At 35.9% G+C, this 25,242-nt stretch overlaps 1 protein-coding gene across 1 annotated transcript in view; it reads right to left on the reverse strand.

Moving 5' to 3' along the window:
• LOC135071720 (uncharacterized) overlaps positions 1 to 23,801 on the reverse strand; it is a 178,870-nt gene extending 155,069 nt beyond the window's left edge. Inside the window, exon 1 of the mRNA XM_063965502.1 lies at positions 23,133 to 23,801. Coding sequence (XP_063821572.1) covers positions 23,133 to 23,148 — 16 coding nt within the window. The 5' untranslated portion in view covers positions 23,149 to 23,801. The remainder of the gene's footprint in view (positions 1 to 23,132) is intronic.
• Between the last annotated feature and the right edge of the window lie 1,441 nt (positions 23,802 to 25,242).

The raw sequence follows: 25,242 nt of genomic DNA on the forward strand, positions 1-25,242 counted from the left end.
CACCCCACCGCTGACACGTTAGATTACACCTCGGTGAACTGAGCTGGATATATGGGGTCACTACACATTGGTAGCCAATCTCGAGCCAGCTTATTAATGCTCCTTTCTGTTAAAAAATACTTCAAAGAAAAACGTGGGGGAAAGTTTTTAGTTAAAAAAGAATGCCCCAATACGTACCTAGCAAGAAAGTTTGTATACTGTTTTTGATTAGATGAGCAATTCCGGAGAGACGTTTTCGAGGCACAAATAAAATAGAAAATTTCAATACACAGTATAAAATCAAGCCACGTAGTGTCAACTTAGAGATCACCTTAAGATTAGTTAGAAACCTCTACTACGAGGTCAAATATCTGCAGATGACCAAAGGTAACTTTAATGCAAAACTATACAAAGTTAATGTTGAAACTCTGATAGTATTTCTAATATAGTTAGTCATCTTTAAGTAATAATCTTTGCATTCCTCCCCTTAAATCCAATGACATTTGAATGTAGAAGGGAGTGGTGAATGAAATACAATATGTATCGCTATAATACTTGAAAAGACATCTATTGAAACCGTAATGAATGATGTAGACCTGCCTTCGAATACCGTTTCCGTTCTTTGACGTATTTATTTGGTTCTATAAAAAGGCAGGGGAATAGAAATTATCATAAATAAAGTATGTTTTGGAATGAGCTTTTTCTATTCATCGTCGATGACAATATTTCTTGTTCAGAGTTATTTTATATTGTGTCGTTTCAATTGGCTTTGCAAAAAGTATGTAGTATTTCGTTGCCGTTATTTAAAAACTGCTTATTTTTAACGCTATGCCTATGTGTTAGTTGAAGCTTGCTTGAAGAGTTGAAGAACCCTTCATAATAATTGTCCATCTAAAATTCTGGAATAATATATCTTTCAAATATAAATACACTTATGATTACAAGATTTTTGTCAATGTGACTTGCGCTTAAAGGTAAGTGGGCCATTTTAACCCGACAAACACAATCGCAAACCCGATGTTTTTAAGCGGCAATCTGTCTGACCCTAAAATTGAATTAAAACCAGAACACGAATAACAACTCGGCGATCTAATTTTGTTTGTTTGTTTGTTGGTTCACTCCCGAAATCGGAGTGCCGGATAAAATGAAACTTTCCCAATTCGGAGGTGCGATATCTACCCGAAGTGAGTTCAGTTTAAAATTTTGCTATTTGAACGGGAACGATGAAACGGCAGAGTTTCAAACTGGGGATATTCTCCCGCGGTTCGAGGAAAAATATAAACGAAGACGACTGTTTATTATTGACTTCCATGAATATTTTTGGAATGCAAAAGGACCAAATCTTAATCATTGTAAACATATTTTTTTGGTAATTATGAAAGGTTTTAATCAACTTTTAGTAAAATCACAGGCCAAGCTAGAACTGCACGGAGCGTATTTGTGTATGTTTTAATTTCTCTTAAAAATTTGAATAAGAGTCAGTAGTGTTAATTATTGAAATTATTATTTGTATATCTATTGATAATAAATATGTAAATAGATTATTTTCACTCATTGAATATCTATTTTGCCAGGTATTTTCTGTGCATAATACAAAGCAGACCAGTTTCAGTCCATCGTCTTAACACCAAGACGTATAGCTTGCGGAAACTGCCCTCGGTAACGGCCAAGACGTTTAATAGGTCGTTAAGTTATGCGTTTAGTGTGCCTGTAACGGGCGGTTAAGTGCAGTAGCTCAACGTGTCAAGGTTTCATGGGATTTACCTGCCATTAGAGTATGGCATATACGCCTATAGGTTACGAGGCAATGCCTAGCGGGCAAATTCTGTTTTATCTACAACTAGGAAACTCTTGGCCTGCATCTCACCTAGTGGAAAGTGATGATCAGACTGAAGGTGAATGTGAGCTTCAGCCGGAATATTTGTAAAAAACTTTTACATGGTTAGAAAGGGTGTCTTGGCTCAAGTTTTTATTTATTTTATTTAAAACTTTCTTGCACACAATACCTATCAAAGTTACAAAAGGCTTTAATGCCATATTCGTAGTATTTTGACGGCTATGTGATCAATTAAAAATTTCCTTTATAATATGTTTTATTTAAAGTCGTAAGTAAAAATTGTAAAAACAATGTGCCCAGGCTATCTTAATCAGAAAATCGTCTGAACCTCGTAAACCAGAAATATCATAAAACAATGAAAGCCTTATTACATCGAGCGCATTATGAAAAGATGACCGTAAACACAACAACATAAAACAAATTATGACTCCATCCACTTTCATGGACGTTGAGCCAAATCACCCGATATTTATGTAACAAATAATAAAAGTGCAAATACACTGCAGTTTATTTTAGTACTGCCGTTTTACGAGGACTGGAATTGAAATATTAAAACCACCTCGTAGCACTTCATAGTTACTCTACTGGTACAGCCTAACAGTTTTATGCGGGGGAGTAGTATTTTTACAGTTTGCTTAAAGCTTAATGTACGGGACTATTCCCACCTCTCGTTCCCACCACTGCAACTCCTGTGTAGCCAGGATCTACAGCTTGACCGCCACAAAAACCCAACCAATGAAGGTCAAGTTTGTCCCGGGGGAAAGTTAAACTGTCATTGGACCCGCAACGAAATTAATCAGAAAAAAGCTTAATGTAGATAGTATTTTGATGAAAACTAAATTTGCACCGTTCGCTTACTATTTAGATATTCTTACCTAATTAAAAAACACTTATTCACTACACAATCCAAGTAAGCAATGAATGAATAAAAAACCTTACTTTTTATTTAATTTAATCTGTCTCTCAAACGACAGATTTTCAGCTGTACAACAACTGCCCATTTATTTTATATCGAATTTAGAATGCCAAATAGCCAACATTAGCGTAGGAAGACAATTTGGTGAATTCCCGTTATCTAAATCTAAATTTATTTATTTTAATTACACAGGTTTATACCTATAATATATATAGTTTTAAATATATACATATAACTAAAAGGTGACTGACTGACTGACATAGTGATCTATCAACGCACAGCCCAAACCACTGGACGGATCGGGCTAAAATTTTGCATGCAGATAAATGTTATGACGTAAGCATCCGCTACGAAAGGATTTTACGAAACTCCACCCCTAAGGGGGTAAAACGGGATCCACGCGTACGAAGTCGCTGGCGGCCGCTAGTTATTTTATATTTCTAACTCCTCAAAAAGGAGCATTGTACATTTATATTCTAACTAGCGCCTGATCATTAGCGAATTCTAAATACTTATTTTATTAGCAAGGCCAATGAATAGGGGATGTCCTAAGAGACCGACCTTCCGCCCAAAGTTCCTTGAAAAGATTACGGTAACTTGGACAAGAATGTAGGTACTGTTAGTCGGAGAAAGCTCATGGGATTCAGGCATAGCCAGGAAAGAGATAGGTGCAGTAACACCCGATTAGTAAAATTTTTATCATTATTTTCTAATTTAATTTCGGTTTTAAGATTGTTTAACTTTAATCAGTAAAGTTGACCTTCTCTGGTTGGGTTTAATTGACGGTCAAGCTGTAGATCCTGGCTACAAAAGAGTTGCAGTGGTGGGAACGAGAGGTGGAAATAGTTCAGTATCATATTTTCTAATAGGCTTCTTCTTCTTATATTCTGAACCAATAATATTGCACTGTTACATGGCCAAAGTTACCCAGATTGACTGTAATTGTTTTATGTTAATTTATCTGGTACAGGGCGAAGTCCTTCTACATCTCGCTCTATTACCGTTCAAGTGAAAGTGACAGAAATTAGGTCAGATTTAAAGTCGGGAGCCAGTTAATTCGATGGCCCCCAAGGGACCCGCTGATGTAGGATAAGCGTCCGATCTGAAGATTTTGTTAAGAGGTCGAGCAGTTCCTGGAAAATATTCGGCCTATAACATAGATAATTTTATAATCTGAGATATTTACAACTATTTTGTATGTAACCCACGTCCCTACTCGTACTTCCCTACTAATACGAGTATTAAATGCCAAAGTAACTCTGTTCACGCTTTCACGCCAAAACCACTGAACTGATTTAGATGAAATTTGGTATAGAGATAGTTTGAGTCCCAGGAAAGGACATAGGATAGTTTTTATCCCAGATTTTGAAACAGGAACACGCGCTTTAAAGTTTACTGTGACCAACATATTTTCACGCGGGCGAATCATGGGCAAAAGCTAGTATAAAATAATTGTGAATAACTCAGATTTTAATGTTGTCTAATAAAAAACTGAATAAAAATGTTTAAAACAAGTTAAAAAAGCGGTTCAGGAAAGTGGCTCAATAATGAGATTGGAATTGGATCTTCACTTAAAAAGCTTTTGGAAAGACTTATTCAAAAATCACGACCGGACACTCCATTTTCGTTTATTTGATAGCATTTTCCTTTTACTGCGTCTGAACATTTTAAAATGTAATTTCGAAACATGAGCTCCCAAATGTAGTTTTCAGAGAAAAGTACTCCGCAATTTGGTTGACGCTCCTCGGGTGATATCTACAATTTTATTCATAGCTCTGTCGCCTTTCTTTGACGGGTCCCTAACTGGTTTTGGGATTTGAAATTTTAAAGAGTTACTTTTTCAGTGTAGTTTTCACTTGCTTTACCAAATATACTTACTTGTGTTTTTCCAATCAATAGTATATTAATACAAGCGAATTGAATTGATGTAAATGTTTGTATTACATTTCACATATGTTGTAAAAAGTGATAATTTACAGCAAAAACTTAAAGTTGTCATTTATTTTGTAATCCTAGCAAATGAAAATTAAGCATCCTATTTATGAAGATGAATCTATCACTTACGCCAAAATTAAATTTAATAAAGTTTTGTTCAGACGAATGTGTACAAATGTATGTAAATCCATTTCATGACTTCACGTTTCAAATCACTTTTGAATATTTTGAATAAATTAACCCTATCAGTAGTTTGCTCTGTATTCATAAGAGACACTTTTGCCTGTAACTTTGAGGGCCCAACTTGAGTTTGACTCAGAAATACGCATAACTTCCGTATTTGAGTAATCACCCTCACGCTTTGATGTGGTTCAGTCACGCGTCCACTTGCCCACCATGTTACATGTTTTGCATTATGAAAAAGTTTTGTGAATTAGTGGTTGGGGAAGTTAACATGGCTTTTACAGTAGTTATTTACGCGTAATAATACATATTAAGAAGGTACTTATGTTCAGGTGCATTTGAGGAAATCAGTTCACGACGACATCAAAATCCGGCTCGAAGAACTAAAAAAATGTGCACAACTATTTGGCTCACCGTAAAAGCCGTCGTGCATAGAATTTAATAAAAGTTATTTCAACTGGACACTATCTAAAATAAACAACACGAAGCTTATTCAATAAATAAAAAACAAATTAATCTATTAATTCATTCTCTACTTACGCAAAAGACTACATAAAAATATCTTATTAGTTACTCGACCAATATTCATATTTATTTACTTGCTTAAATATTAAACAAGTTGGCCAGTTAAAACCAACTTTATACCCGACCGTGACTTTCGCTTACAACTTTTGATGACTTCAGAAGGGCGGAGCGAAATTTGATTTTCCAAGGCGAAACAAAAAACATCTAACGGAGCCTGGCCTTGATGCATCTAATATTTTAGCGCTCCGTCATCCCGGCACTTTAGCTCGCTCATAACGATGGTAATTTGGGAACGACGTACGTATTATCACCCATTATATCCAAGAGAAATGTCAGCACTTTCGTACAGGGCTTTATGAACGCCAATATTTAGTTTGGGGATTTTTGTGGGGGATTGCTGGTACAATCTGCTCTGAAGGTCTAAGAGTGTGAATAAAAGTAGAATTGTAGTTGGGAAGAATAATAATAGGTTAAGTAGGTATACCCATCTTTAAGATGGAGAAAGATATTAATCTTTAAAATAAAAATAATAATAAATAAACTTTATTGCCAAAACTGTTACATCAGCTAATTTAAGTTTAACAGCAAGAGTTTTAAGAAGGTAAATATGACGTAAGTGATCTTAATCAATCTAATGTCTACGAGCAATGTTGATAGAGCTGATGGTCGTTGGGGCAAAAAAGTTCTCGAGTGGCGACCACGGGCCAGAAGACGTAACATGGACCACAACCCCCACTAGGTGGACCGATGATCTGGTAAAGGGATTGGAAGGTGGGTGAAGGTCGCTGGGAGAACCTGAATACGGGCCGCGCGGTCGTTATGGAAATCCTTAGGGGACGCCTTTGTCCAGCAGTGGACGTCATTTGGCTGAAACGACAACTTCAGACTACAAAGTTATTGCAATATCACACATCAAAACTACATAAAAAGCTCCCTTGATGTGTCGTCGTTCGTAGATACACGCAATGTGGTCAAGGAAAGGCAGCCAAATAATTAAAGTATTCACTCGTATTAAAATGTCATGATTTGACATAGATCGAGTGCAAAATGAAGGATCTGTTCTCGCCGTATTTTACGATGAGAGAAGATATAAACTTTCCTGCAAGCCGTCCAATTACTTTGGTCTGAGTTTGAAACAAAGTAGACAACATCCCGCACCAACAACACGATCCTTTGCTGAGTAAACCAACACATTTTATAGCGGTATTTTATTACTGGCAGCGTAATTCTTCGTTCATAAGGCTTTATCCACAGTACGATGGCTAATAGACTCACGTGTAAAAACCAAACATAGGAATTATGCATATTATATTGACGTGAATTTTGAAAACAACCAAGTTATCGTTTTACGCAACGCATCTGAGTATGAGTAAACTAGTCAAAATTAGTCTTATCTTCAAGAGTTTCATCGTACGTAGTTCAATATGAGTTAGGTATTGGATTGGTATTCATAGAAACGGTAGCGCAAATTCGCAATGCGGTATGAGCCTGCACGATTCTTTTGATGGAACATGGAGGGTAAATGCACACGAAACACTCACTTTTTCACGCTTCAGACTTAACTTTGCTTTTAAAATTAAAAATGTATTTGGCTGTAATTATAAAAAGCTATTTATAAAGCGTGTTTTTTAGGCAAAAAGTTAGAAATATCCTAACAAATTATTCAAGCAGTACTGAAATGCGGGAGCGCCGTGACCCCACATCATTAATTGCGACAGCACCGTCATTTGTTTGGATTAGGTTGATGTACCGCACAGTTCTTGTGTCGATATGTGACGGTGAAAGGGAAAAACAAAGGTAGAGAATTAAACTTTAATTAGATTAGGCCGCTATTTGGTTAATCCACCCTTCGCGGTAAAAAAACGTGCACATTAAACGATACTGTATTATGCGATACTACGGACTGGAACTCTCTGCGATACCACTCTTCAGTAGGTATTCGCAGTGAAATCATCATCATTAAGTCATTTATTTTTCTACAGGAACCTGACCCTTATTTGTCCCTTTGTCTCCTTAATATCCAGAGGAAAAGTGGAAGTCATAGTCAAACAATAAGTGGGAAAACCCTTTTTTTTCGTCAGGTAAATACATTGATTTGTATACCCACCAGCCGCCGCGGCAGCTAGTGGGTTATGTGGGGTTCTCCCTGCCAGAAGGGCAGGGCCTACCCACTAAAAACCTGACGTTGCCCTGGGTAGCCATATGAGTCGGGAACGCGGGCTCAAGCATTCGTCCGCGTTCCCTGCTCGGCATTCGGCTCGCTTAGTGCGCAGCCTCAAACCAAGGAAATCGTCTATATGCCTTCAACCTCCTGCCTAGATTAAACGTGATTGATCCTGAAAACAAATCGCTATGATAAATTAGGTACGTGTAGTGTTATCGACAGAAAAATGAACCATTTACAGAGAAAAATAGCGTTCATTTTTTCCTAAGCTTTGTATCAAAGTTTAACCAACATTTATTCAAGCCAACCTAACATCCTAGGATATGATATTTTACGTCCGAGACGAGCACGTTCGGCGAATATAAAACGGAGTGGTTGAATCATTTTCAGACATTATTTATGTTGTTGGTAGGTAATTTCATGTGAGCACGTAGTTCACTAGCTACAGAAAATAAATTATAATGAAATTGTAAATGATCATGCTTCTTATCCCAGTATGAGTAAAATAGGTAAACGATCGCAATATCAATTATAGGATTATAGTATTTCTGCCTATTGTACTTTGATCCTTTGTATAACAAACTCACAAAAATCCTCTACCCAATAGATTTTAAATAAAATACATTTTTAAAGTTCAGTACTATCGACTCAGATAGATGATAGTAGTGATACATTTTTGATGCTTATTAAACTTATCTACATCAAATTCTCAGACTCGCAGTTCTTTTCAAGGCCTCTAGTAATTTGTCGTCTAAGAAATTACTAATATCCCTGTTAACCCCTCCAAGTTAAATATAATTGCGCTAGGAGCGTTAGAAAAGTTGCTGTCCCGACTTCAGAAACCTACAAAACCAAGAATACAAGCAACTTCATACAATGTGTAGACACGCTCGTAGAAAAAGTCAAGTTTCTAACACCCCTTTTCACCTCTAATCCTGTACTCCGAGAACGAGTTCCAATTTAAACTAGTTCTCGAGAAAAGAAATAAGACTAACTTGGTAACATGATATAAGTTGTGGAGACCACCTCTACATGACCCTCTGAACGTGTTAGGTTAACAAAGGTACGTTTGCCTTTGTTCAAAAGATAATACGAGTAAAACCTAGAGACACCTTAATAATAAACGTACTGCAGACTAATATCAAATCTATACTTATAATAAATCTGTAGAGAGGTCAATTCTGTACATGAAATATATTTTCAAAATAACTATCAGGGGGTGATTAGTGGTCGATACTGATGCCAAAAATGCAATCAGTAAAATTTTTGTCTGTCTGTCTGTCTGTCTGTCTGTCTGTCTGTCTGTCTGTCTGTCTGTATGTTCCTTATAGAAACAAAAACTACTTGACGGATTTTAGCGAAACTTGGTACAATTATTTATCATACTCCTGGGCAGGTTATAGGATACTTAGGAATTCCCACGGGAACGGGCATTAGCGGGAAAATCCTTGTGTATGAAAAATCTGAACCGCTTAAGTTAGACGCTTGAAATTTGGCAAGCAGGTATCTTAGTAAACTTAAAGCTTAGTTATAACAGGATATTGCAAAATTCCTACGGGAACGGGAATTAGCGAAAAAAAAACATTTGTATGAAAAAATCTAAGCCACGTAAGATACACGCTTGAAATTTGGCATGCAGGTACCTTAGTAAATTTAAAGCTTAGTTACAACAGGATATTGCAAAATTCTCACTGGAACGGGAGTTAGCGGGAAAAAACATTTGTATGAAAAAATCTAAACCGCGTAAGTTAGACGCTTAAAATTTGGCATGCAGGTACCTTAGTAAACTTAAAGCTTAGTTACAATAGGATATTGCAAAATTCCCACGGGAACTGGAATTAGCGGGAAATTCCTTTTGTATGACTCACTGACATACCCACGCACAGCCTAAACGGCTAAACGTAGGCACTTGAAATTTATAAGGGACGTAGCTTAGGTACCGTAGAGGTGCACTAAGAAAGGAATTCCCGAAATTCCCACAGGAACAGGAATTACCGGGAAAATCCTTTTGTATGAAAAATCTAAACCGCTTTAGTTAGACGCTTGAAATTTGGCATGCAGGTCCCTTAGTAAACTTAAAGCTTAGTTACAACAGGATATTGCGAAATTCTAACGGGAACGGGAGTTAGCGGGAAAAAACATTTGTATGAAAAAATCTAAACCGCGTAAGATAGATGAAGGGGGTAAAACGGGATCCACGCGTACGAAGTCGCGGGCGGCCGCTAGTTACTAATAATAACATAGAATGAGCAAATAATGATACTTATCTTTTTTGATTTTGATTGACAGTGTGTCAGCAAGGGTTAAGAGCAATATGTCTAAAGACATAAATTGTTATCAAGAATAATAGAATAAACGTCAGATGACGGGATGCACGATATAATAAGAAAATCTTAAAGGATGAAGCCGATGTTTAGAACATAAATATTAAAGTAACGGTAAGAATATGCACGACTTAGGTTTGATAACTGATAACTACAATTTATTTACTTATTATCTATTTGAGATACATAATTATGAGCCTAGAGAAATATAAGTGAACGATATGTTATGATAGAGTCATGTTAGACACCCAATGACGGGTTATTATATCCAACATCTAACCACATGACCTTTAAAACATGCATAGAAGAACAACAACCATTTATCTTCACTAATATTGGTGGTTTTCACACCACCAAATGCGAGCTAAAAAGATTCTCGCAAGCCGCGATGAGAGATTAAAATCAAATGTAATTAATACGGCCCGTGCCCCACACCCCGGGAAATCCTAAAAAGTCCCGGCTGAAAGCCCGGGTTTCGCCCGGAGCTGACTGGACAACATTTTCGTCGAGTATTCAGAATTGCAAGACTTGCTGTTGTAAATCAATTCGGGGAGAATCTTTGTGATGAAATGTTGTAAATTGACGTTGTTGGCTGAAGAGATTACCAATATGTCACTCGTTTTCCTCCAAAAAATATCAGCAGCGGTTTCATGATTTAAAAATTAGGACGTAACTTTAAAAGCATTTTTTGTGAGTAAAATACACCCTGTCAATGCAAAGCCCGATGTTATAAAGGGCACGGTCTTTCAATCAATTTTTTAAGAGTTCAATTATTTTATCCTTTTCATGTTCTTCAAAATTTCGATTTAAAAGCCCGATTTCGATCTAGCGTGTTTCATACATTTCCAAACATTTGCTGACGTCAAGCTCATAGTCAGTCATAATGTTTATGACATTACAATGTTACGCCTAGGCTATGAAATGTAAAAGTAGGTAGGCTTTGAAACTCGTATTTCTACGTCATGAGTGACGTAAGAGCGGGATAAATCCAGCGTTATCAGTGACCCGATCGGCGGGAAATACCACTGATTGTGGCGAAGGATTTCAGGCGTGTCCCTATTACGTAACACAAAAGCAAAGTCGTGGTATTTTTAGATTAATTAACTTATATTTATAGTCGAAAGCACATCAGACTATATAGACACTTTTATTGTGTAATAGCCTGTATTACAACGAGATAAGGCCGTCGTATTTAGCTTGATGTGCTGTTATCCGTACTTATTTTGATTAATAATTGTGCTTTGGAAACATTGTCTACTCTGAACAACTGAAGTAATATTACATAATAACTCAATTATACATATTATTCTTAATCCATCGCCATACGTTGCCAAATAGTATTGAAATAATAAATCACATTTTTTCTACCACAACCTGCGTATAAAAACAAACTAGTCGCCATCGGTGATTAGCCAGTCGCCGTCCTATAATATTCCGTAATCCCACCGGACGGCACACCACAGGCGGTCGGCTGATTTGTAGTTTATTTTATACGCTGGAAAATGACTGGCTGAAAAACAAGTGAACACGTAAAAGCCACATAACGTTGGAAAAGCAAATAAATTTTTAAATTACGAACTCAATTGGTTCTCTTTTGTTTTCAGTCATAAAGCAATGTTGATGAATTAAGTACACGAGTGAGTTAAATACCTACATATAGAGCAAAATAAGATTCATGTAGGCGATGCTGAAGTTAGTAATAACATAGATTTGAGTTTTATAATCGATTCTGACTGGATTTAATTTGACTTAGAATGGGTTGCACCATCTTACTTTAACTTTATAGTTCGTTAAGTTTATATCAAAAATCTGTTAAACATAAATAAAACACCGGTTATCATTACACCTAGTTATGGTTAAAATTAGGTGGTACAAATCAGCCTTAATTTGTTCAGCTTTCCCAAAATAGTCTAAATTCAACGCATCCTTATTTAAATAAATGTGTATTTTATTGGTGGTTACTACGTATCAGTCGCAACTAATTTTGCCCATCCCCACCGGACGCCACAGAAGGTCAGGTTGATTTGTAGTTCACACTGGACGTGGTTAACAATATCGTCAGTTGCAGGTTCACTTGGGGTAACTGACAAAATACGGTTTTTGAGTTAAATATACAGTTTTTCTTAGTTTTTTCTGCTCTTTCGAATAGTATACGTAAAAAAATTCTAGCTTTAAAAAAATTACAACTACACGGACATTTTCAGGTGTGAACTTTTCAGATTTCCTTCATAATTTTGGTGTAACTGACATTGTAATAATTTTACCAAGTTGAATTGGTGTATCTGTAATAATGTAAACATTTTGCTACAAAACTTTGCAGTTACACTGATTTGCTAAGGTTTATAACATGAAATAAAATAGGAATTTAGAAAGTTTTAAGGCATATTACATTATTATTATACCAGCAGTATCAGTTAAAGAAGTTAAAGTTAGCTCAACAAAAAAAAATATTGAAATTGAGCAAACTATCCAGCCAACTAGGCGTCACTGCGCGTTGCTAACATTAACCTGTTGTTACTCTGTTACTTTTACTGTTGTAGTACTCATGACCTTAATTCAACATTGCTATAAAGAGGTGGGAAATTAAATCCATTTTGTTTTCAGTTTAAGTTGCCCCGTAGAGCTAAATACGGTATTGGTAAGTCAAAGCTTAAAAAAATATTCAAATTACTTAGTTTCACAATAATACTTTAGATATTTCAATATTTTCTGTCTTAAAAAAATTAAATACACATATTTTCTTGATTTTCGTGGCTTTTTTAACATTTTTAATGAATAAAATAAAAGTTACTTCTAATAAAATTAAAAAAATAATAAAGAAAACGACAAAATTTTATTTTTTTCATGAATTCTCTTATTTTTTAATACTTTTACATAAATTATACAGCAACTAAGTAAACAAAACCCAGCAAATTCATCAAATTATTTCAAATTTGGCAGTACTTACACCAATTTGACCTATGCTTTTTCCAAAAGTTTGGTGTAAAATTAGTGTAACTGTCAAAAGTACAAAAATACATTGGTGTAACTGCAATTTATTTCCTTAACTAAGACATATTAGATAATTCTTTTTATTTAATCTAAAACCGCGTAGAATTCTAAGCATTTCTGTAAAAACAGATCTAAAAAAGGTTAAAAAGGAAAAAAGTTATGTCCAATTTAAGACGAAAAAAAACTTTAAACGGCTCTACTGAAAAACTGTATTTTGTCAGTTACCCCAAGTGAACCTGCAACTGATCATCCGAAAATAAATTGGGAAATTGGTCCGTCCGCGTCAGTAGATTTGCTAAATTGCTTGTGCATCGCTGAAGTTGCTATTATTTGTAGAATAAATTGTTAGTAGGTATATCACGTTTAGTTTGTATTGCTTATAAGAAAGCAAGATATAATGTTATTAACTAATTCCAGTTTACACTATATTTAGAATACCTTGTATAAATACTTTGAATTAGGTCTGAATACATACTATTAAAGTTCCTACTCAAGTAGAAAATGAACATCGCTCAAGCTAAAAATTTCAATTTAGAAACTGGGGATAGAATTTGAAACACCTGCCTAATCATAAATGTCAAATTTTCGTTAAATTCAATGCCAACGTTGCTATAACAAAATCATTCAATACCAAATAGAAAAAAATACCTACAACTCATTTTTGTACCTTCTCATCAAAACTCAACGTAAAAAGCAATCCAGCAATATTTAAAACTGCTTACGCACGTCATTCGGCAGAAGGGAGCGGACCCACACTGGACGATAAGGGCACTGGAGGAGGCAATATTGTCCATTGTCGTCTGAATATAGTCTGTATATTGTATATCTCGTGCCTATATCACACGAACCCTCTGGGGATTACCACTGTTATGTAATCGAATCCGTAAACTCTCTAGGTATCCATATGATGTAACAGAAGTTGAAGAAGGAGTTTGAAAACAAATAAAATTAAAATAAAATAATTCAGAGAAATTCACACAATATTCTGTCAAATCGTGCAGTATCCATGTAGGGCTAGGTAACTCCAGGGAAACTGAGAGCTTCATAAAAAATAAGTAGAGAGTAATTATGTTTTTTTTTTATATTATTTAATAGACATTGTCAATACAGATTACAAACAGAAAAAAATACTATTATTAAAATTTTATTAAAATCGTAATCGCCTGAAAGGTTATTGAGATAGTTTAAGTAAAGAATGTAAAGGTTTTTCCAGTGTAATTCTGATCACAATCTTGTTCGAAGGTCGTGCCTTTAAAGGCCTTGAAGCTATATGAGTTCAAGAACCCTGACATAACCAAGGACTTTCTTTTATAAATGACGTGATAATTGGCTTACAAAGCCTTCTAGGAACGTTGTTATCAGGAATGAAAATAAAATAAATCTATTCCACGCAACTTATTGTTCTTTACTTTTGACATAAAGAGAACATCTCATACAACTTTTGTTGTACCCAATACTAACTTCTAGAAGTAATTTAAAAGACAAAACAAAGACAATGATCTAATTTGGAAAACAAGCTACCTAGAAGTTTTCATTGTCCCAATTTGGCCTTGGTCCAACCGGTAATCGAACGTGTGACCTTTTGGCACTCAAGGCTGTATTACTATGCCATTGGGTCGCCTGCAATTCCTTTGCTAATCCTACCACTATATCATTTTAATCTTGCTGCCAGCTGAAGTTCACCCTCCAAATGGACCAAGTAATTTTAACTACCAACTTGTGGTAATTTAACTTGAAATGTATTCACTAACTGGGTTAAGGTAAAAAGGGTTACCTTTGACGTCACACCGCAAAAGGTGGAAGTACACCACAAATGATGGTCTAAATGAATATTTCGTAGCTTGTTAAAAATTATGAAAATTTATTTTATTTATTTAATTTTATTTATTAACATTTTATTTTAATTATTTAACTAATATTCCTTATTTGTACCATGTCCCAAAGACACCTTAACCCATTTAGCCCTACCGTACCCTATGTGGTACGGTACCTTTATGAAAATATTTCGAAGAACCAAACTGTTGTTAATTTGTAAAAATGATTGTGACAGTAAGCTTAAAGTGATTATTTTACATAAAAATATTTAAAAGTATGTTTTAACAAGTGGTTTTTGAAATATTTATAAAATTCCTCGACAGAAAACAAATAAAATATTTACAATGTATTTAAGAAGGTATAATTTCTTATTATTCATGGTAAATTATGTTATTTATCAATTTTATTTAAAAAATAGAGTACAATAGATAACATGACTACAAAAAAAATATTATTGAGATTATTTTTATAGGGTTTATTCCAGTCTAAAATAGGTGTACCGTATAAGGTACAGTAGGTCTATGCATGAGCACATCATGCGAAAAAATATAATTGTATTTTTATTATTTTTATTTGTTTTAGGCTATTGATGCTTCATTATATTGGCATAACTCTTGAAAAATTTCATAATTTCAGCAAAAATAAAGCAATGTTGGTATTTATCTACTGCTATCTTGTCAGATGACCGCTAATGATGATCAGACTGACGAAGATTTAGGCAATAAAGATAGTGTTAATGTAAATAATTACCCTCAGAGTTTTCTTTGATGGATTTGCTAAATTTACATCGTCGTGTTGCTAAATGCGATTATGGATAGCACTAAACGTAACAAATCAGAAGAAGCCAGGTCTTCTTCAGCTATCCTCACTAACTTCGGAGAAGGTAGGAAAAGAGAACCGAATGTAGTTAATATCACAGAAAACGTCTTACAAAATATGCCATGTGTGATACTAGTGATTATGTGATTTTATTTTTATTTTATATCATACAAAAATAAATAAAAACCTTCTTTGAACAACGACTATGTTTTGCTTGCTTATAGACCTACTGTACCCTATATGGTACGGGCTCCCCACGGCCCCCTATTTATGGAATATTTTTTTAAATATTTTTTTCATGATTTTTAGGCTCCCCTTTGTAAGTTTTTGCTGAAAAAACAATTTTTATTTACAAAAATAATTATCGGTCTAAATGGGTTAATAAGCTTCATAAGACACCTCTTTGTACAGGCGCCTTAGACGGCGGCACTTCAAAGCTAACACTTAGGGGTCTTAATTAGTTGTAATACAGACGAGTTTGCAACAAAAATCTTTAATCTGATGTGCTGTCATCTATACTTAGTATGTACTAAATAGCTTCACATTAATTAATAACTATCTTAAGATATTGCAGTTTAAGATCCTTCTATGTGACACTGATTACATGGAGTGTATTTTAATTTTACTCGTTGGTTAGGATTGGTCCAAAGTTTTGTTATCGTCACTGTCTGATTTTGACCATTTTCTCGAGGAAAATGTACCAAACTTCGAAAACTAACAACCAATTAGCAGTGACTAACACATGTCACGAGCAAACGCGTGGGTTTGCTTTTGGATAACGCAGACAAATGACGATCCTGTGTTACTATGCGGTTAGCTCAAAAACATCACATTTGCCGTTTGCAAACTTGTAGGAGAGACTGAGGAGAGTTTGTGACATTGTCGATTTTTTGGAACTTATTAACTACTAGCGAGCTCGTAACAGCGCGCGTTTTTAGTTCGAGTTGCTGTTGAGTCGCTGTCGCTGTTGACAAATACGAGCTGTTGGGAGCTCGCTGATAGTCGAGGTCCGAGGTTGAGGAGAGTTGTGACATTGTCGATTTTTTGGAACTTACTAACTTACTATCCAAAAAATCGACAATGTCACTCTCCTCGGTCTCCCCTACAATCAACTGCATACTCTGAAAAAATATTGGACCTTTTCCACTCGTAATAAAGCTTAATATTTTCCCCAGCTGACTGTACACCCTTGCTAAATTACTTTGGGACCAAACGTGGGTCTGAAACTGTCTATTCAGTCTTGATTTGAATAGAACTAGATTGTCGGCTCTAGGGAACGTAACGGAGGTCGGAAGTTCGCATCTCGGTATGTGAAATGAAAAGCATGTATGTATGGCTTATCACGATATAAGGCCCTTTTGTATCGAATGCCAAGCTACAGAATATATGACACATCTTGATGTGACTCTATAAGGGCATGTTCCCAAAGGGCAATTTAGTAGTTGGCTTCATTTAACAAAATTAAAGCCCTGAAAAATATTTATGTTTTCATTTCAAAGCTAATTTTACTAGCTTTAAAATTAGATAGCGAAAAAGTTACTGGCAAGAATAAACTAACAATAAAATACCTCCAGTCACTCTATCCCGTCAAGTTATTCTATAATCAACCATTCACAAGATCCTAACGATCATGCTGAAACGTAATGTCTACGAGAGCTCATAGACGAGCGACATTATGGCGGCGACTGCTTGCGATAGTGGTAGGTGGCAGTCAGCTACTGTCGGCGACATAACATGTTTGATATTTATAGATGAACTACACTGAACCGTCCCACCCGTGACATTGACCGGATCGCTGGATCCGATTTTGGCCACGTTGGAAAACACTGAAATGTCATTTTCAGGAAAGCGCTGCCATCAATGCCGGTTCTATTTCCGATTTTTGCCTTTTGACGTTTCAAAATCGTTCAACTTTACGTTACATAAGTAGTGACTGCAGTTCATCGAGAGTCGCGATGCAACAGCGACTATCGGCAACCATCGGTGGTATTCACGATACGGTGACAGTCGTCTAATTCGAATATTCTGTCGTCGGCGACTGCTTGCGACTTATGTCGGCGATACTGTTGCTCGTCTGCGAGATCCCTACGTCATCTATCTCGCACACACCTACTCGAACATTTCAGCGATCTTACTCACGCATTAAACTGTTACGAGCTGCCATAAACACGATTAATCTGCAAAGCATTTGTAATGAAACCTCGACAGTGATCATCCGAGTGCCAAAGCTCACCTGCCTTGGACAAAGGAGTAAGGCTTAGTATATAACGACCATGTAGATATTACTTTATGTACTAAGTGTTTAATGAATTGCTGTTTTGTAGTGAGAATTTTAAGAAATACTGTTGACAGCACATCAGCGTAAATCCTGTGGTATCTTTATAAAGTTGAAATTGTGTCTTGACGACTGTCTACATTTTCAAACATGTTTGTAATTTTTCAAAAATGGCATTTATATAAACAGCTAATCTAGTCCCTCATCTTTAGTATGCTAGTTTTTAGTTTAGCATTTGCATATTTTTATTATAAAGGCTAGAATAAAATTAGTAAAACGTATATTTTAAATTTTCCACGTTCCTGCACAGAGCTTAAGTTGAGTTTGGAGTGTTTAGTTATAATTTGGTACGTGCTGGCATCATACTTTGCATATTCGTCACCTCTACAATTTCTGTGAAAATTCGAGATTATTTACGTTGCAACTTGTCTAATAATATGTACAGACGACAGCATATCAGACGGTACATTTCTATTGTAAAATCGCCTGTATTGCAACTGCATACGATGCCACAATGTTTAGCTTAGCATTGAGTCTGTACGAGGCTTTATTCTGCGCATGCCCATCTCCATATAATCATACCCAAGTTTTGAGCTCAGATGTGCAAATAAAGATAGCTAACAATCGCCCCTTTCCCACAGCCCACACCCACCTCGGATCTACAATAAAAACTCAAACACACCCTACGTTTTGGGGATTTCACGAGTGCTACTAAAGAGGAACATTTTTTATAAAAACTAGAGTATAATTTGCGGAATAATGGTTGTGTCTTGGATGGATGGATCCATGGATATCCAGCTTCCATCTTGTATCATTTCGTTGCCCTTCTCTATCTACGTTTTAATATCACAGCTCTAATTGTATGAGTATGAAAATAGTTTTAATGAAAACAAAAAGTTTTAATTAACAAATAAATTTAATTATATTCATAATATATTTTTAAAATAAAAGCTTTATCACAATAGCTTTTTCATACATAAAAGTTAATAAAATCAAAAATGAAAACAAACCGTTACTCTTTGTTAATATGGAAAGTCCCAGTTTTAATACTTCGCATTTTATTCATGGTTGTCATGCCGAATTACTTCTATCACAAATTCACAAGCAAAGAGTTTGGGGAGGGACTTTAGGCGGAAAATTAAAACATAATGGGGCCGAATATGTGATGAAAACATAATATGATAAGTTAGAAAGATGGGTTCGATTACGAACGTATTATTAACTCTTATTACTATTTCTATTACTTCTCGTGTCATCATCATCATCGTTTCAGCCACAGGACGTCCACTGCTGAACATAGGCCTCCCCCAATGACTTCCACATCGCAAGGTTGGTAGCGGCCTGCATCCAGGCTTCCTGCCACCATATTTGCCTGTACCTTTATTAGATCGTACCATTATCAATTCTCATGTACCTACTGTACCTAGAAAGAATTCCAATCGTTAAACCGAAAAGAAGAGTAAATAAGAATACAACTTTAAAAAAGAGATTACACGGAATGTAAGTGCTGAAATGTGTGAGGTTATCATGTAATTCGTTAAATTCAAGAGTTGATAAGGTACTTTGTGTAAAGTTCTCCAAATGATACGACATGGTAATCATGAATCACAGTATTAAAAAGGTGCATTCAGACTTCGGAGCTGGCAGACTAATCGAGGTGTGTGGAACGCCCATTTCGACTGTCTCTCTTAGGTTTTTACAGCCCATTCCACAAAATAAGTTTTATTTACCCACGAGATACGAAATATTTCATGATATGTTTCACTAAGCAAAATATCCAAAGCAAATGGTCCCAAACGTAATAAAAAATGCAGATTAAACACTAAAACCAAAGAGAGAAAGTACATTACGAACATATTATTTTAGCATACCTACGTAAGCTTAGTCGAAATTAAATTAGACGAACTTTTCAAGCACGGGTCGTAGGGTGCATGTCTGGTTCTTCGACCCCCAAATTTCACCTTGTATAACCTTTTACATGCCTGAGTTCTAGCTTATGAATATCAGTAAACTCACCCGTAAGTGTTGAAACTAAGATGGGTGTGTTAGATTATATGCTGAGAGAAAAGTGTTATTGAGAATTTATAGAAATAGGTACGCATCAAAATGAAAAGGACCACTTGTGGCTAGATACCTTAACCATAATATGGTTCTAGATTCGAATTCTGTGTGAGTCATGAAGTGTTTCAGTTAATATCGTATATTTTACTGACTCATCAGACTAACGTCTACTTGAAAAAGTGTGATGATTTTGAAATACATACCCAGCAGAATAAATGTTTATCCTGTATTTGAAATGTTTCTGGGAAACTTTTCCAATTTATCTCTTCATAAGCACCTTCCTCGGACTTCCACGAATATTCTAAAAAATGCTAAATCGTTACCAAGTTTCGTACCCCGTAGCCATTTAGCAATTACTTGTTATAATTATAAATGTCCATCTACTTAGGTGCGTAAATGTTTTCTTTGGTTGAATTTCAATAAATACACCAATAAAATTTATCACCAAATCATCAGAATTTATGACAGAATGAATCAAAATTTGAGCATTCTTTTACTCGTATTATCAGGATCTTATTAGTTTTATGATGTTATCTTGTTGATTAATCTTATGAAAGTAAAGTAAAAAAGTTATTTATTTTCTGCACATCGGCTTTTAAACTTACGTCCCACTTTAACGCTATCACTGCTTCAGAACAGTAAATAGACCAGTGTAGTGCAAGAAACTCAGTCATGATAGGTTTAAATTCAAAGAAAAATCCAGCAAACTGTCCTGTACATCATAATTTTACTGAGCTTTGTCTCAAAGCTATTACAACGTTTCCAACAATCGATAAAAGTAACTCAATAAAACAATGTTCCGATAAATGAAGTAAGTTACCTACGCCAAACTTCTGTAATGAACTTAACGGATTTCAGTCGGCTTAGAGCAACTTGAATCCCCTAAGCTTTGGTCCTATCTAACTTTGAGTTTTTGTCCGACTGTGCCGACGATAGAAACAAATTGTCCTTCTTTGAATATTATTCCAAATCTCTTTGAAACATCTAAGTCATCCAAAGTTATCAGACTTGCAAAGTACGAGTACTATTGAGTGAAAATAGAAATAGTAAGTTCTAACAATACTCTTTGTAAATAAAAATAAAATTCTATTTTAGTCTTTTTTCCAACTACTCGTCTATCAACTACGAGTAATATAGAAACTCTACATTAAGCAGAGCTTATACAGACAACAGCCCATCAAGCTGTATGTAATGCGTTCCGTCATTGTAACTTTAACATGGTAAATCCCCAAACGCTCGAGTTTCGAATCGCTTCTCTGTACGCAACATACGCTCGTGTTCGCACGAAGACATTCGCGGCTAATTCGGCCTCCTGGACAAGGTCTTAGTATTAATGTAGTGACAAAACGCGGCCATACTGGGCTGCTTAATATTATGCGCTCCGTCCTTCGAGTTGGATTTTTATTGACAACTAGAGGGCAGTCACACTTTGGATGCTTCACCGGTCACATATCGCCATCTTCGATTAGTATCTAACGGGCCACGTAATGTTTTGTTACATAATGTTATTGTGTGTGGTCGTAATAAGCCCCCAACAAACAAGAACTAAACTACACCTATAAGAATAGATCCAGACTTGTGATTAGGCGAAACATTCTAATTCAACCGTACGATTTACGATAGAAGTTACAAACTTTTCAAAAACAAAAACAATCTCGATATCTATACCAGATATTGTGTTTTTGTTGAAGCATAAGACTTACAGGAGATCCTATTGATAAATCAGAAAGCTTTCGAGCTTATGTAAGCTAGTATTTTCCTTGGTGATATATCAAAAGTTTTGACATGCCTTACGATGCCATATTGTGTAATGTATAGGTAAAGTGTATTTTCCTGTAACGCTACTTTGCTTTAATAAGTAAGTGTATTGTACCAAGTTTTTTTCCTTTTTATCTTCTGAACTTATTGACCTTATTCAACCAATTTATTAGATTTTCTGGGTGAATAAACTCTTTCTACGTTTTATACCAAATTTAAACTTTGTGTCATTCAATTAAGCTCGAATTGAGTACCTACATCTCGTCAATTTAGTTCAAAATGTCGTCTAAGTTTCAATCAATACAAATCTATTTCTTTTAGTCAAAGGAAAAACGAGATCAGTAAAAAGCCTTTTACCCACAGTGGGCTGGAAAATAGAAACAATGGGTTTCCAAAGAACTTTTCCATGTTCTCTGCAGGCCCCTAATAAGGGAAGAAATGGCCACGACAAGAAATAATGTCGTGTGTCGACCCCTCATTCCGATATCGGAACGGCCTCGAGGCGAGATCGAACGTTTGACCTTATTAGACAATTACTCCATCACATTCCGCCTTAGTACGGATGAGAGGGATGAACAATATGTGATTACGTCAACGTTGTCAATCAACATTTACTTATTATTTCATTATTATGTAGGTATAACTTAAAATCCATCCACAAGGTGGACCGACGACATCATAAAGGCAGGAGGAAGGCGCTGGACGCAGGCCGTTACCAACCGGGCAACATAGAAAGCATTAGGGGAGGCCTATGTTCAGCAGTGGACGTCCTATAGCTGAGAAGATGATGATGATGATAACTTAAAAACTATGTTCAGCGGTGGACATCCTGGGGCTGAAATGATGATGATGATGATAACAAAGAAAGCTTTCGGTTTCTTCATCTTTCATAACGTAAGGGTGCTCATGAGAGTGATGTGGCTTCAGTACGGTGTGATAACAAAACCCCTTTGGGTTTGCATCACATAAATGAATTTCCCACAAATATTGTCTGTGCAAATTTATTTTCTATTATTAGACTGATAAAATATTTCAGGAGAGAGTCGTACTCGTATTTCTAGTTTCCCTTTCAAATAAAACAAAGCTTTTATTATTATTAGCTTGCAATAAAGCTTTATTTGTAATAATGAAGTCGGTTAAAAAGCAATCATGTGTTATACTTACGAGTACCTACTAAGATATTTTATCATAGGTCATAGTCAAAACCCCTTATTACAGACCCCCTTAAAGGCTACCCATCCCAATGCCGCACCTTTTTTTAACTTTTCTATTTATTTTATTTCCCATCCTTATTCACTCCATTGTGGCTTAAAGCAAACCACGATAGTCAAGATATAATAGCAAAGGTATAAAACTCTATCAAAAAGGGCGGGAAAAACACCTCCAGTGTGGTCCGTAATGATCCTTTTTATATTTTTTAACAATAGGTAATATTGTTGATAGATTTATTTACTGAACTGTGTATCTGTAATGTGTATGTAATGAATTTCTTAACAAAAACTTAAATAGTAGGAAAACCGTAAATTACTTAACAATAAACCAACGCTTACCTTTTGAAACTTTCATTTTCACAGCTCCCGTGGTCTCACTGAAGTGGTCACAAAGGATTCATTTTGAAAACTTTTAATTTAACAGCCAATTTAATATTTAACGCGGCGGAGGTCAGACCAACTAATTTCACTCATTATGCCTCATAAAACATTAAACAGTACGCAAAGATCCATTCCCGACGTCTCTACGCTTCTACTAAACTTCAAAATGTTCATTCATTATTCTATAACATTAATTTAACACTTAATTAATGTTAATTTTAGAACTAGCCGCTAATTAGTTAAAGAACACACTTTTGCGGTAAATGTCAAGAGAGAGTGCAACGGAAAACAAGGTGGAACGCCAGCGCGGGAAATGTGTCAAGGTTACCTAAGCTGGCACTTGAATGAAACCGCGTCGAACACTGCAATCAAACCGCACTAAACTGCTGTTATTCAATACGAATTGTTAAAATTTATTTAATTTAACCCTAATCATTCAATTTGTCCATTATTTTGACCTAAACATAGATCATAACCTAAAACACAACACTTCGGTAGCGTCAGCCGCAATCACACCGACGCGACCAGCCAGTTCAGCGTTCACCACTTTCAAACTATTCCATTTTCAAATTTTTGACGTCCCGTTCGCGACGTAAAGGTGCGCGCGATGCAACATCCCTTCCTCAGCTCCAATCGACTGGAACTGCCGGCAGAGGCCGCCGCTCGCGAAATTGGCGCAATTTCAACGCATGCGCGGTGCATTTGCGATCCGGCGGGACTCGATCTGACCCGACGCCCCTCGCTTGATAGAAAAATCGAGGACGTAACGTGACGTCAAACTTGTACACAAATATATGGGTTAATCGAGCGTAACAAAAACAACACGCAGGACTTTCGTAAATTACAGTCGTCCAATCTCGGAGGTTGCGGCATTGACATTGAGCGCGGCAAACAATTAAGTTGGTGCTGAAAAGGTAAAATGACCGTGCTCGTACTATCTGGGTATCCTTATCTCTCGCTTCCATTATTCTTCGAGGGAAAAAAATACAAATCTCTTTGCTTAATCCCGATGGAGGCGGCGAGAGATTGTTTTGAATATCCTTCGGCTGTAGGGCTCTCGCAGTTCGAATTTTCGGTGCTCTTACGGGAAATTTTACTGCTATTCTTTTGTTTCATATAAACGGTACCCCGGGGATAAAGGAAGGTGTTTTTGATATTAAGATTAAGACGATGAAACGTAGGGGTTGCGTGCTCTTTGAACGTTCAACTTCAGTTTAATATGCGATGAGCTTACGGTTGAAACGATTTTATGTCACGCTTGGTAAATCAGCGATCGAGAATATTTAAAAAGCCATAGCAGTTTCTTGGCTGAAATACATCATGATTTTATTATTTGTTTGCTGACAATAGATATTGTTTAGCTGATGTATTTTGTTGGCTTTATGCATGTTGAAGTCTTTCAGGATTGTAATGCTGAGCACTGATCTTGAATGAACATCATATTATACCTGTATTTCATTAATTAACTGTACAACTTTGTAAGCTTGGAAATCATAAGTATGCTTCTAGTCACAGATACCTTACATTTACTAATAAAGACTGCGTGCATGTCACCTCAAAATAAACAACCCACAAAATTTAAATTCGGGTGGCAGGTTGACTTCCCCAAAAGGGGTAAACACACCAAAGCTAACCCAATAACCTTTCCGTCATAATACCTGTGTTTGTCATCACAACAGATACTCGCCTGCGGTGGTGGTACCTACCCTTGTTGTTTCAGGTTACAATAATATGAGGTTTTATTTTGAGAAAGACGATTAATATTATTGTTTCTGAATAGTAAATTTAAGGTAAACATACTACAGAACTACGAAATGTCTATTTACGTACTCGAACTTTAAGCAATAGAGTGTCCTGAGTATCCTTATTCACAAACGATGCTTTCTTACGAGTAAGTGAAGCAGCAAATCGAACGCAAAGCGTTGAATAGAGCTCTGTCATTGGTTCATGTGTCACCCTGTGCGTCCGCGCCCTATGAAACCTCATAGTAATGTTTGTGAATACGGGCGTTAGATACTCTATTATTGCTTATCGTTGTGTAATCTATGCTTAATTTTGTCTGTATTTT

This window comes from Ostrinia nubilalis, chromosome 5 (assembly GCF_963855985.1).
Source record: "Ostrinia nubilalis chromosome 5, ilOstNubi1.1, whole genome shotgun sequence".
Lineage (NCBI taxonomy): Eukaryota > Metazoa > Arthropoda > Insecta > Lepidoptera > Crambidae > Ostrinia > Ostrinia nubilalis.